This window comes from Mandrillus leucophaeus, unplaced genomic scaffold, assembly GCF_000951045.1.
Source record: "Mandrillus leucophaeus isolate KB7577 unplaced genomic scaffold, Mleu.le_1.0 Scaffold68, whole genome shotgun sequence".
In the NCBI taxonomy this organism is placed as follows: domain Eukaryota; kingdom Metazoa; phylum Chordata; class Mammalia; order Primates; family Cercopithecidae; genus Mandrillus; species Mandrillus leucophaeus.
In genome coordinates, this window is record NW_012107363.1 from 615,471 (window position 1) to 630,361 (window position 14,891).

General features: G+C 48.5%; 1 protein-coding gene across 1 annotated transcript in view; it reads right to left on the reverse strand.

Moving 5' to 3' along the window:
- JAKMIP1 (janus kinase and microtubule interacting protein 1) overlaps positions 1–14,891 on the reverse strand; it is a 201,720-nt gene that overhangs the window by 40,404 nt on the left and 146,425 nt on the right. The window contains exon 9 of the mRNA XM_012002137.1: positions 351–479. Within this exon, the coding sequence (XP_011857527.1) occupies positions 351–479 (129 nt within the window). The remainder of the gene's footprint in view (positions 1–350; positions 480–14,891) is intronic.

A 14,891-nucleotide genomic window follows, 5' to 3' on the forward strand; every position in this document is an offset into this window, starting at 1 on the left:
GAGAGACCATTGTGCAGCAGTTTTAATTGCAAATGGTGAGGAAACCCAAGGTGACATTCCTCAGTGACCCAGCTTGAACTTGGCAGACACAGATTTCCTTGGTCGGGAAATCAGTGCCGGGGAAAGAAAGGGTCCCCACGTGCTGCCCTCCCATCACCATTCATGGAGCCCACGGCTGCGGGGTTCACCTTCCCTTCACGCCATTGGCTTTGATAATGCACTGGTAAGAATGGGTCATCTGGGGTTCAGAACTACAGGCAAGGGAGCGAAACTTGCAACCACCAAAAGCAGGAGGTGCCGCCCCGAGAGCATCTGGGGTGAGGTCCCGCCCCCTCTTCAGGTTTGCTTACATCGTCCAAGTCTTCTTCAGGCGTGGCTGGAGTCCTGTCCGTCCTGTCTGTGTTGTAGGATGTTTCAGACAATGTTTCTGAGTCCACAGACTCCTCATCAAATCCAAAAAATGTCTCCACAACATGCTTCTGTAAAATGCAATTTGTATGATGTTAGCAATGACTGAGGATTGCCAGAGTCTACCAGCCCCTGGTCGTGGGCATGCCAGTGCAGGGGGGCAACGATTCATATTTGGGCCACTGGGGCATTCCAAGATGCTGTTGGTGGGCTTTGTAACTGACTGGGTGGGATAAAAGGTGGCAGCAGGTGGCAGATGACCCTAGGGTTTGCAGCCCGAGAAAGCTAGTCTGGCCCTGGCCCTGGCTCTCCAGCTGTAGACCTGTGCAAGCTACTTGGCCCCTGGAGTGCCAGCCTCCTTCTCTAACAAATGGAGTGAGACGCCACCACACCTGTGAGCACAAAAGGGGGCCATGCGTGCCCTGTGCCCAGAAAGCAGCCCAGCACTCTGTCACGCTCCATGAGCAGCACACTGGCTGTACCAACGAGAAGGGGGACAGGGCCCAGGGAGATGTCAAGTTCCAAGGAGAAGAACTGGATGAAGATGGATACCAGAGGGGGCAACAACTTGAAGGAGTGGAGAGCCCAGCCCCAGTCCCAGTGCTCTGAATAGCATGGCAAATGCATGGCCCAAGTCCCAGCCAGACCTACATTAAGAGACAATCTCTGCTTAACTTACTATAGAAAACTGGGACCATTCACAGAATGAGAAGGAATCGTGTAATAGACTTTCACGCGCCCATCACTCAGATCCAGAGACAAATCGTAAGGCGCTATATGCTGGCCTCTGAGTTACCCTGCTGGCACTTCTCCCACTCCAAATATCACACGATATGGGGCTTCATTCATCTGTCTATCCATTCATTCAATCACTCGGCAAACACTGGCAAAGCTCCTTCTATGGGCCAGACATGGGGGCAGGCCTGGGGAATACAACAGGATCAAAACCAGGCCAGGTCCCTGCCCCAAGGAGCTTGCACCCATCCCCTGGGGGCTGCAGACATTGACCCACAATCGCCAGATCAGTGTCCCTTATTTTAGGAACATAGCTTTTTTGTTTTTTCCCCAAACAGCCCCTGACAAGGATTTTTATTTGTTTTTATAATCAATGAATGCTTTTCAGACCATAAAGAAGGAATCAAAACTAAATTCCAGAGCCCAGCCCGAGGCTCTGCTAGCTCATCCACAACACGGCTTCACCCAGAGCTCCCCCAACCCACAGAGAAAAGCCAGGCACTCCCCACATACTAAGGGCCCCTCCCCGCCCGTGTGTTTTACTCAAATTTACTATAAATGTGAGAAAAATGTGACTGGCACCAGAGTTAATAATGTGATTAGGAAATAATTGAGACATAAGGCAGGGAAGATGCAGGGACATCCTTGTCACCTTACACAGTTTCCGAAGGGGCTTCAAGGGAGGCACCCACCACCACACGTCACCCAGAACATTCTTGCATTTGGCACCTGTCTTTCTGCGCACTGCATCCCCCAACCCCCATATTCCTCCTTGCTTTTTAATATGCACGGGGAATATGCCTCTCCCTCAAACTCCAGACTCATATGTCAGCTGCGTCCTCCATGGCATTGTGGAATCCTAGTGGGCAGTGACTTCCCCCTGACAACATGCCTCCCACAATCTAACCTGAGTCCAGCAGCAGCAGCAGCTCATGCTTCAGTTGCTCAGGCCCCCATCCCAGGAATCCTCCTCTCTCTTCTCACCTGTCATGCCTGCCCTTTCTGGGAGAAACACTGTTGACTTTACCTTCAACTCAAAATCCAGCCCTCTGACCCCCTCTCTCCTTGGCACCTTCATCTTGGTCCCAGCCACCAATATCTCTGTCTGGAATTATTAAAACCACTAACATCCATGCAGGCTACAAGTGGTCTGCAAGGCCCTGTGGGATCTACCTCCCATCCTGCCCTGGCATCATCTCTCCCTCCCTCTCTTCTCCTCTCCTCCTGCTCTCCAATCCTGCACCCCACACATGCCTGCCACGGGGCCTTTGCACTCCGAGACACTTTCCCCAGAATCCACATGACTCCTTCCCTAGATTCCCTTAGGTCTCTGCACAAATGCAATCATATGAGAAAAGGCTTCCTGGCCACCATGCCCAGGTCCCTCCTGCCTCATCCCCACCCCAGCCTCTTGGGCCTCCTTCTTTATTCCTTTCCATAGCACGTCTCCCACCTGACATAAGATCTAGCAAGCTATTGTGTTTACTGATGGTCTTCCCCCCACCCTCTGAAATGGAAGCTCCATGAAGGCAGGGGGTTGGCCCTTTTGTTCCTGACTGTATCTCAGGGTTAATGAACTCAAAGCCACACTAGTTTGTCTATCCACAAACAGATTTTGTTTTGCACATGACACCCTTTCCATTCATTCACACAGCTGGCATCAGTTGGGCACCATGTGGTTACATGCCCCAGATGAGTCTCACTGGCAGGTACGTGAGGACTATGGGCACCATCGACTTCAATGTCATTTCTCTCCTTGCAGAGGCTGGAGACGATCATCTACTCAAATCTCCCCTCCCGATGGGAAGCCCACCTGACTTCAGGCATCATGGACTCTTCCAACGGGCTCTAGAGAGCAGTGGTAGTGCCACCCCATGGTGACAATGGCACCTACAGGAGTGATGCATCTGCAGCACTCAAGCTCTTCTGCACACACCGGTCATCCCCCTGAGCTCCAGGTTCCGCATTTTTCTGAGCAACTGCTAAGCTGACCTTATTTCTTGCAAACACCGCTAATTGCAAGGCCTCTGGGGATGGGTCTATTTGTTGCTGTAGCCCAGGAAGCATCCTCAAGTCACACACTTTCCAAACATTTAGGACACACTGCTGGGCTGTGACCATCCACGTCAGCGTCAGGGGCCCTCCTGGGGGTAATGACTCAGTGTTCAATTACCTAGGACGATCCATTGTGAAGGCCTCACAGGACTACCAGTTAAAGACTCAACTCTCAAGCCCTAATACAGGACATTAACTACTGATGCTGTCAAAGACCCTGCAGGACCGCTAGTTAAGGACTGAACTCTCAAGCCCTAATACAGGGCATTAACTACCGACGCTGCCACCTGTGTTTAAAGTAGAGCAGCCTTTGCAAACAGCCTAACTTCAGACGCAGTGGAGCCCCCGACAGTATCACATCATATGGCCCCAGAGACCAAGACTCCACGGAACTACGCTGCTTTGAGGGAAAGAGGAAGCAGCTCTTAGGGCAGAAACCAAACACAAAACGGCAGTCCAATTTGAACCCTGCCGCAATGGAGAGGAATCCATGGCCAGGCCCAGCACACACAGAGTTCCTTTAGCAGCAAGGAGTTGTCTGGGACCCAACCCCTCAGGTTTTTATGTGGAGTATTTTTTAAAAACATTTTAACTTTTCTTTTTTTTTTTTTTTTTTTTGATACAGAGTCTCCTTCTGTCGCCCAGGCTGGAGTGCAGCGGTGCAATCTCAACTTACTACAACTTCCATCTCCCAAGTTCAAGCAATTCTTCTGCCTCAGCCTCTTGAGTAGCTGGGATTACAGGTGCGTGCCACCACACCTGGCTAATTTGTGTATATATATATTTGTTTTAAGTAGTGACAAGGTTTCATCATGTTAGCCAGGCTGGTCTCAAACTCTTGACCTCAAGTGATCCGTCTACCTAGGCCTCCCAAGGTGCTGGGATTACAGGCATGAGCCACCACTCCCGGCTTTAACTTTTTTGTAACATTTTATAACACTGGGTTAGTTTGTTTCCTTTAGAGAAAAGTTTCGTTGAGTGATTATATTACACAGGAAGCCTGCATGTACTCGATATCTTGATATATTTGTGCCTTTATTAATAAAAAATAGAAAAGATACATTAATGTTTAAAGTGAAAACACAGTGGCCGTCTTCCTTGAAGGCAATGCAACTGGTTTTGCTCTGCATTTTCCACACATGCAGGAAATAATTCACCACCTGCTTCTCAAGGAATGAGGGGAGAACCACCTAGAAAACATTGTTTCCTCTCATGATTGGCACACACTGCACTTTAAAAAAAAATGGCAAACATGAAAGACACCGTTCATTTTTCTGTATCTCCACTCTTCTAAGAGTCTCTGGGTTTTTCCTCACAAGAGATACATTAGAAGCAAAAATGTCCACCATTTGCTCATTCTGAGCCCATCTACTGAGTAAAAAGGTAATTCCTCTAGCCTTCCATGTTCCTTGCAACCAAAGCCTCTTCTTGTGGACTTGTTTTTACAGATGAATTCAGATTCAGATTAAGATTCAGTTTTGGCTGGGCACAGTGGCTCATGCCTGTAATCCCAGCACTTTGGGAGGCTGAGACAGAAGGATCTCTTGAGCCCAGGAGTTCAAGATTAGCCTGGGTCATACAGTGAGAACCCATCTCTACAAAAAGTTATTTTAAAAGTTAGCCGAGTATGGTGGCTGACGCCTGTAGTCCCAGCTACCTGGGAGGCTGAGGTGGGAAGATTACATGAGCCTGGGAGGCTGGGGCTGCAGTGTGCTGTGACTGTGCCACTGCACTCCAGCCTGGGTGACAGAGCAAGATCCTGTCTCAAAAGAAAAAAAAAAAAATCAGTTTTGGCAAAATGAATGAAGAGTAAACACGTCTTCTCCATTTACACTCTGAATATACAGAGGAGCTCCTCCTTAGCGGGTCAAACGAACCAGAAGGAAAAAGAGAAGGTACCCCCAAAACAAATAGCCCCTCAACCGGATCCAGCCTCTCTCAACTACCTGTCTTCGCGTCTTCTTTTCATTTTCAACAGAGCTGCCTGTCACAGGCGGGAGCATCGGTCGGTCACAGCCGGGGACCTCCACAGAACCTCAAAAAACAAAACCCCAAACCAGCTGCCTACCTTCATGCTTATAGGTCATCTCCTGGCAGCCGGAGAAGTACAGGCACACCAGGGCGCAGAGACACAGGAAGAAAGAGAAATACAGCACAAAGAGGACATATTCCATGGTGGCGCGATGCTGCAGACACGCCAGTCCCTGTGTGTGGGCTTAGGCAAAAGCCACCTCGTTGGTATCCATTTTCAGGGCTTCCTCCAGTCCGAGGAAAAAGCACCAATTCTCTCCCCACGCACTCCCCTTTCCTCTAACACATCCTCCCTAGTGTCTCCCCGGCTTCCTGTGGCTCCGTCTGCTGCAGAGTCCCGAGAACAGGAGAGCGCCAGAAGATGCACCTTCAGTAAAAGGGAAGCCAGCTCCAGGGCACAGCCCCGATGCTGGCCCCACAAACCGCGGGCTGAAGGGAGAGGTTTCCAGGGGCGGGCTGGGGTGCATTCGTCACAGAGGACAGCTTCCGAGCCAGTTTATTCTCTGGGGACCTTCTTCCCAGATCCCATCCTCCCTGAGCCGAGAGCCTGTTGTCAACACCATGGCACAGGCCCTGGGTCCCCAGACAATCACAAGGCCCCCAGGGCAGCACTAGCAATGGCAACGCCATGAGAGATTCTCCCTCAGGACCAAACCGAGGAGCTGCCTCTGTCCTCATGTGTTTTGGAAATTTCTCTGCTGTCCCCGGACCACCTCATACGCACCCTAGACTCGCCAAATTCATTGGCTTCTCTATCATCCTTTTGTCAGCATTTATTTTACCATTTTTTATAGGCCAAAACAAACCATTATCTAACAGAAAAACTAATTTTTTGAACTAGATCAAAGTCTTCAGATTCCCCTGCCCAGAAGGGGTGTCTCTGAGAGTCTTCCATCTCTCGGAGAAGTGTCACCAGACATAACATCCAAAGCCAAAACTGTCATGCTGGAGAAAAACTGGACAGACTTTACCATGAAAAAGTAAAATGTCGGCCGGGCGCGGTGGCTCAAGCCTGTAATCCCAGCACTTTGGGAGGCCGAGACGGGCGGATCACGAGGTCAGGAGATCGAGACCATCCTGGCTAATACAATGAAACCCCGTCTCTACTAAAAATACAAAAAAATTAGCTGGGCGTGGTGGCGGCGCCTGTAGTCCCAGCTACTTGGGAGGCTGAGGCAGGAGAATGGTGGGAACCTGGGAGGCGGAGCTTGCAGTGAGCCGAGATCACGCCACTGCACTCCAGCCTGGGCGACAGAGCGAGACTCCGCCTCAAAAAAAAAAAAAAAGAAAAAGTAAAATGTCTGTACTTTGACAGATACCAAAGCAATATTAAAGGGCAATGGGCAATTCATAAAATAAATGCACATAGCGAAGTTCATGTATGTTTCAACTTCAACAGTGCATGATGCTCTAGTCCTTTGGAAGTGACTGTCAGATGAACTGTGTGACTCGATTGTGCTACTCAATCTAGTGCCAACTACCCTTTAAGCCATGTTTCCTAATGAGGCACCATCTGACCAGGCAGTGCAGACCTGAGACAGCTGGGCCTGACCCAGGCAGTGTAGACCTGAGACACCTGGGCCTGGCCTCAGGCAGTGCAGACCTGAGACAGCGGGGGCCTGGAGGGACAGGGCTGCAACCTGGAACCTTTGCCTCAAGCCCCTCCCCACGGGGCCTGAAGTCACCTCCTGAAACCAGGCAGGAGGCCAGGTGCCTAAAGGCCCAGCCACTGCAGCAGCTCCTCCCTGAGTCCAGGACTCACTACCCTGCTCACTCCTGGCGCTGGGGTTTCCTGCCCTGCGTGAACAAATTACCTAGAACCACCATAGGTAATGGCACCTGTCCATTCCCAAGTCTGCAAATGGGAGCCAGATGTCCCCATGGTGTTTGCTACCCTGGACAAGGTACCCAGGAAGCCTCTGTGGCCAGGTCAGCCTCCCGAGCTCTGCTCCACCCACACCAGCTGCGGCTCCTCCGGCGGTGCCTCCAGGACTGGCACAGACGGTGTGTGTGCTTGTCTGCTGAGCTGCCTGGGTGCAGTCCAGGACACAGCTCCTGTCTCGTCATAATCGTCCCAGTGTCCTATCCCCAGGACCCACATCTTCCCGAGTCCTTTACCAAAGGGCCCCCAGCAGGTAGGACATGGAGCAATGCTCAGAGGGACGTCCCATGCTTCTGGCACGGAGCCTGCTGTGAAAGAAAAATAAAAACTCTGAATCCCACTTCACTACACCAAAAGGAAAAACTTAAGCTGGAAGCTGAGCCATGCAAGAAGCTGCCTTTCCCTTTGTTCCTAAGCAGAGAGCTGCAGAGAAAAGGTTAAGCCTCTCCACAGGGAGCAGCTCCATGTTCACCTTATCTTCTGTGAAGTGCTGATTTACTGCGCATGAGACAGTTACATAATTTGGACTATTCCCCTACCTGCTCCGTTTCTCTCACAACCTGTGGATTCAGTCATGTGACCACACCCTCCCTCTGTCCCCTCCAGCCTGCTTTTCCCCTTTAAATACTGAAGCCCTCAAAATCATCTTTGGAGAAAGGTTCAGCTCTGTCTCCAGGGTACGTTCTTAATCTTAGCAAAATAAACTTCTAAATTGATTGAGACCTGCCTCAGAGACTTTTTGGTTTACATCAGCCACTCAGCTGGCAAGGCTGGCACAAAGTCCTGCTACCCGTGCCCTCTCTACCTTTGATCAGAGCTGCACGAAATGAATCCTGATGGCTGCTGTGGAGGAGGGACCAGGTGACAGGGTCACTGCTGAGCTGGCGGGAGCAAGCCCTTGCCCCTCCCAGCAAAGGGCCCACAGTTGCACACCAACCGAGGCCAGCCCTGAAGACAGACATGAAGGAGCCACTGGTTTCACACAGTTACTACTATTAGCCCCTCTGAGTGCGAGGCACTGTGCCAGCAGCTTCGAGTAGCTGGATCCCAGGTCACCATCCAGCCTTCGTGAGCTCACGGACCAGTGACAGCCGTGGGGAAGGAAGCCTGGGCAACTGCAAACAACCACGAAGGAAAAAATAGGTAGCTTTGGCAAAACTTGCAAATGAAAAATGCATGCACATGATGAAAAAATGTTTGACTTTGAGAGTCCAAGGCAGGCAGGTCACTTGAGGTCAGGAGTTCGAGACCAGCCTGGCCAATATGGTGAAACTCTGTCTCTACTAAAAATACAAAAATAAAAATAAAAAAATAAAAAATAATTAGCCAGGCCTGGTGGCATGTGCCTGTAACCCCAGCCACTTAGGAGAATTTGGCTGAACCCGGGAAGTCTAGGTTGCAGTAAACTCGCCACTGCGCTCCAGCACGGGCGACAGAGCACGACTTTGTTGTTGTTTTTTTTTTTCAAAGATACTTGAGTGTCCCAGGCAGGCAAAGGTACCGCATAACCAGCTGCCAGCACCTGTCCTTCCCTCCACCAGGCAGCAGGCTTGGCCTCAGGGGTGCGGGGATAGGGGTCAAGTTTAGATAGGTCCTACGTGTTTTGATTGGTCCTATCAGAATGGATGCAAGAGTCATTGACAAAAATGACCCACCAGACCTCAGGCATCCTCCAACCCCTGGCAACAGCAGACCCAAGGTCATTCGGGGAGGAGGGGACACGGCCCTGATGCACTGGCTCAAGAAAGGGCCTCTCCTTCCGATGGTGCTTTGATGGTTCCCAGTGCACAGCCCTCCATTAAAGAATGATTACTGCAAAAGACATTGAGATCCCACCTCACTATTATAAATTAGTGGGGGAGGCGGGTGTGGGCATGGCCTGGGAATCTGCATTTTACAGGCTCTTCAAAGGAAAGTTATTGAGCTGTAAGATAAAGGAAGAAGGAGACACTCTGACTTCCTGATCACCTGCTATGCACCAAGCAAAGAACCAGAAGCTTCCTTTGATCCCATGGATGTAATGTTCATTTTACAAATCAAACTGAGGTTCTGAGAGTTTAGGTGACTTGGCCAATCCCTTCCAGCTAGTAGCTAGGGTCTGACTCCCTTACTGCTTGGGGCTACAATTTCCCAACCTTATCCAAAATGATCGGTCCTACCTTCAACCAAGGTGTGTGAGTAAACTGTGCTGATGTTTAGCCATTATGCATATGCTTAGAACTCTAGGATGATATAGCTTCTGTGCAAGTTTCAATGGCCTGCAACCCAATTTACTGCCACATGGCCAGAGGTCTAGGTCCTGAGCAAGCCCCGTACCCCAGTCCCCAGGACACGGCCCAAGGAACCACTCAGGATCCTTCTCCCCCAGCCTCTCCCTTGGGGCTAACGTGAGCCCATGCTGAACCAGCAGGCTTCCTGGGAAATGAGATAATCGACGCCAATCTTGTCCCTGGAGGAGATCCCAAAAGGGGACCATTGGACAGGCCCAGTAAGACTGAGTCATGGCCCTCAGGGACACGGATGCCCCAGGAAGACAAAGGCTGGCACCCTCTGCTCTGTCCTGACTGCATCTTCTGCAAACTTGAGTGTGGGAGTGGACTGGAGGTGCCCTCCTGCAGGGAGTCCAGGGAGGTTTGCTAGGGTCTTTCTTACACAGAGTCAGGAGCTGGAGAGCAGAGATAGGGCTGTCAGATTTCTGGAAAATTCTGGAACCTTCAATGCATTCACCACAGTATTCTGTCAAGCAAAGCCCTGGGCAAAGTGTTACAGCACTTCCATGTGTGAGGGACAGAGAGTGATGGGGGCATTTCAGGGGAAAAAGAAACTAGTCTAGTCATCCCGCAGTATCCATGGGGGACTGGTTCTAGAACCTCCCACGAATACTAAAATCCACGGCTGCTCAAGCCCCTGATACCAATTGGTGCAGTACTTGCATATAACCTACGCATATCCTCTTGTACACTTTAACTCATCTCTAGATTATTTATAATATTGTACCTAATACAATGCAGACGCCCTGTGAACCCAGTCATGTGCAGCATAACAGCATCTCAGTCCCCAACAGTATACAACGATGGTCCCATAAGATCATAACGCTGTGTTTTTACTGTACATGTTCTATGTTTAGATACACAAAAACCATTGGGTTACAACTGCCTACAGTATTCAGTACAGCAGCAGGCTGCACAGGCTTGCAGCCTAGAAGCCACAGGCTAGACTGAATAGCCTAGATGTGTAGGAGGCTAGACCATCTGGGTTTGTGCAAGTACACTTCATGATGTTTGCACGACAAAGTCGCCTAATGACGCATTTCTCAGAATGTGTCCCTGTTGTTAAGGAATGCAGGACTGTAGTTTTAGACTGTATTTTAGTGAATAATGAAAAGGAAAAACGTCCAGGAGGTGGAGATTGCAGTGAGCCAAGAGCACGCCACTGCACTCCAGCCTGGTCAACAGAGCGACACTCCGTCTCAAAAAAAAAGAAAAGGAAAAAAAGTCTGTATATGTTCAGTGTAGACACAACCCTCCATTTTTTTTTTTCCTGAATGTTTTCAGTCAGAGGTTGGTTGAATCCATGGATATGAAACCCACAGATACAGAAAGTCAAGTGCACTGAATGCCTGTGGCCTGTGGTAGGGAAGGAAAAGAAGCTTCTTAGGCCTGAAAGGCAACCCTGGATCACAAAACCTGCTTGGGCCCAGATGGATCCAAGTACCAATTCCATCCAGCCCTGCACAATGCCAGGATTAAGTAGGAACGTGGGAGAAAACTTGGTCCACACTGAAGTCTACACTGAATCTTGAGAAAAAGAAAAAATGCTGGTGGGCCCAGGAAACAGTGAATAGAAAAGACCCTAAACCTACTCAGGAAAGTTTCTACACAGATCCCCAAATTCGGCCTCCTAATGACCCAGGACTATCTTCATTAAAGTGACCACGCATCGTCGTTCTTCTGGGACAATCCAGTGTCATACAAGTACATTTTTCCAGTAAAGGCCATTCGCTTATTTAGCCGACAACTATTTAGGGACTATTTTAGTCAACACCTACTCTGTGCCAGGCAGTGAACAGGCCACAGTGGGCAGGACAGGCGCAGCCCCGTCCTTCCCCGTCGTACAGGCAATGTAGCAAATCACGATTCAATTCTAACCCTTTGTGAATTTCTCCTCCCATAAACACATTCAGAAATCAGGAAGAATGGCCAGGTGCAGTTGCTCATGCCTGTAATCCCAGCACTTTGGGAGGCCGAGGCAGGTGGATCACTTGAGGTCTGGAGTTCGAGATCAGCCTGGCCAACAGGGTGAAACCCCGTCTCTACCAAAAATACAAAATTAGCCAGGTGTGGTGACGCATGCCTGTCATCTCAGCTACTTGGGAGGTTGAGGCAGGGGAGTCACTTGAACTCGGGAGGCAGAGGTTGCAGCAAGCCGAGATCATGCCATTACACTGCTGCGTGGGCAACAAGAGTAAAAAGTCTGTCTCAAAAAAAGAAAAGAAGAAAGAAAGAAAGAAAGAAAAATAAATAAATAAATAAATAAATAAATCAGGAAGATGGGGGGAGAGAAACCTCTGTTTAATTCCAGGCATTCTGACATAGATTTTAAAAATAAAGTATTGGCTCAACAATGGATTTTCAAAACCCCACGTGGAAGCTCTATGGGGTGCGTAATGCCACAGCACATCCCGTTAATGGGACAAACTGCACAATCTTTAGATTTGTGCCTTTTAAACGTATGTCCCATGGTGAAAACAGCTGTTACACACACTCCCAGCAGCAGTGCCGCATGGTGCAACTTTTCCGTGACGCAGTGGGGTGGGGTGGGAGCGATGCTCTCTGGTCAAAGGCTTCTCGCCCTCTGAGCCACATTTCAACTTTGGGGAATCGATGCATAGACACGATTCTGATTATGGACACAGCTTTCCAGACAAAAGCTGGTTGCTGTGGCGACATTTACAGAAGCAGCAAGTCCAAAGGGAGGGGAAAGGGTAGCTAAATAATGGTGTAGTCACTTAATGACACGTTCAACAGTCAGGGAATAAAATAGAGCTGGGCCAGAAAGAGCTGTCTGCGTCAACAGAAGCACATTTATTGCAGCATCCTTCGTAGTGCCGAGGAGCTGAAAGCAATGTGCCCAACAATCACAGAACAGTAAACCAGTTTATGGCCCATCTCCTCCACAGATTATGTAGCCATAAAAATTTATGTTTACAATGACAGCTATCACGGGATAAAGGCTGGCAGTCTAATGTTAAATAAAATCCAGGGTGCAAATGTGCATACCGCAGTTCCAGCTGGTGAAATGAATTAAAATAGCAACACCAATGTGCCGGGGAGGCACCGCAGGTGATAGATCACTTTTTTTTCCCCCAGATATTCTATAATGTGGTTCTATGTCTTCTATAAAAGTATATATTTAAATATAGGATGGGCGCAGTGGCTCACACCTGTAATCTCAGCACTTTGGGAGGCTGAGGCAGGTGGATCACCTGAGGTCGGGAGTTCAAGACCAGCCTGACCAACATGCAGAAACCCCATCTCTACTAAAAATACAAAATTAGCCAGGCGTGGTGGCACATCTGTAATCCCAGCTACTTGGGAGGCTGAGGCAGGAGAATCGCTTGAACCTGGGAGGCAGAGGTTGTGGTGAGCCGAGATCGTGCCATTGCACTCCAGCCTAGACAATAAGAGCAAAACTCTATCTCAAAAAAAAATAAGTAAATAAACAAAAAATAAAATAAACAAATAAATAAATATAAACAAGCTCTACTCAAACCACCACCCATTTCTGAGTTTCCAAGGTCGATGTGCAGAGATTTGCCCGTGTTCGACTCGGCTTGGTGGGAAAAGCTTGGGACTCGCAGTCTCAGACTTGAGTTTGAAACTCAGCCTTGTCAATTTAATTTTTCTCTGAGTTTTTTCTATATTTTATATCTGTATGTCTTCTATAGCTGTAAAATTGAAAAAATAATACCAAGTACACGAGGTGGCTGTGAGAATTCAATGAGATTGTGTAAATACCCACTCATCCACAAATCCAGGACCTAGCAAATCATCAATGAGCCAGGTCACTCTAAGTGGCATTATCTGAACACTGCAGTAAAGGCAACCAGGAGGCAGCCTGGGAGCCAAATTGCACCCATAGCTATATTTTACGTGGCCCACAGGTATATATTTTACAGGCTGAGTGTCCCTCATCTGAAATGCTTGGGACCAGAAGGAATTTTGGATGTTTTCCAGATTTTGGAATATTTGCATAAACAGAATAAGGCATCTTGGGGATGGGACCCAAGTCTAACCATGAAATTCATTTGTTTCATACACACTTTATATATAATACATAGCCTGAAGGAAATCGTATATAATATTTTAAATAATTTTGTGCATGAATCAAAGTTTGGCCCGTGTTTTTACTGCAACCTGTCACATAAGACCAGGTGTGAAATTTCCCTGGCCTCATGTTGGTGCTTAGAAAATTTCAGATTTTGGAGCATTTTGGATTTTGGGTTTTTGGATTAGGGATGCCCAACCTGTATTCAGACCACAGTGTTACGGACATTTAAAATCCAACATTTATGTCCTTCAATTTCACATAAAGTAACGTGTTATGGATTAAACTGTATCCCCTAAAAAGACAGGTTGAGGTTCTAACCTCAGTACTTCAGAATGTGACTTATTTGGAAATAGGATCACTGCAGATGTAGTTAAATGATCATGAGGTCACACTGAAGTAGTATAGACACCTGATCTAGCATGAGTGGTGGCTGCAAACCAAGGACACCAAAGATTGCTGGGAAACTGCTCTAAGCTAGGAAAAGGAAAGGAAGGGTCTGCTATAGGTTTTAGAGGAAGGGACAATGGCTCTACCGACACCTTAATTTCAGCATTCTGGCCTCTAGAACTGTTAAGACAATACACTTCTTTTCCCTTCTTGTTTTTTGTGTGGTTTTTTTTTTTTTTTTTTTGAGAGAGGGTCTTGCTCTGCCACTGAGGCTGGAGTGCAGCGGTGCAATCATGACTCACTATAGCCTTGACCTCCTGGGCTCAAGCAGTCCTCCTGCTTCAGCCTCCCAAATAGCTGCGACTTCAGGCACCACCACATCCAGCTAATTTTTAAAATTTTTTGTAGAGTCAGAGTCTTGCTATGTTGCCCAGGCTGATCTCAAACTCCTGGGCTCAAGCAATCCACCCAGCCTGACCTCTCAAAGTGCTGGAATTACAGGCATGAGCCACTGTGCCTGGCCTTTTTCTGTGGCTCTATGCCACTGATTTTGTGGTACTTTGTTAAGGCAGCCCTAGGAAACTAACAGATAAGGATTTACATTTATCCTGAAAGACTAGACTATCTGATGCCACCAGTCCACCTTCTTATAGCAACCAGGATTCAGGGCCCAGTTTGCCACAGTCCCCACCACTCCCTATTGCCACCTTGACACCAAGACTGTATGTCCTTGGCCATTCACTATCACATTTGCACAGCCGTTTTCCTTATAGTTGAGAAATATTTCTCTATAACCACATCTCAATCAAAAGATAAACCAAACGGGGCACCTGTATTCAAAAAAAAGGAGAGGAGACCAGCCTAGCCAACATGGTGAAACCCTGCCTCTACTAAAAATACAAAAATTAGCCAGGTGTGGTGGCACATGCCTGTAATCCCAGCTACTCGGGAGGCTGAGGCAGGAGAATTGCTTGACCTGGGCGGTGGAGGTTGCAATGAGGCGAGATGGCGTCACTGCCCTCCAGCCTGGGCGACAGAGTAAGACTCTGTCTCAAAAAAAAAA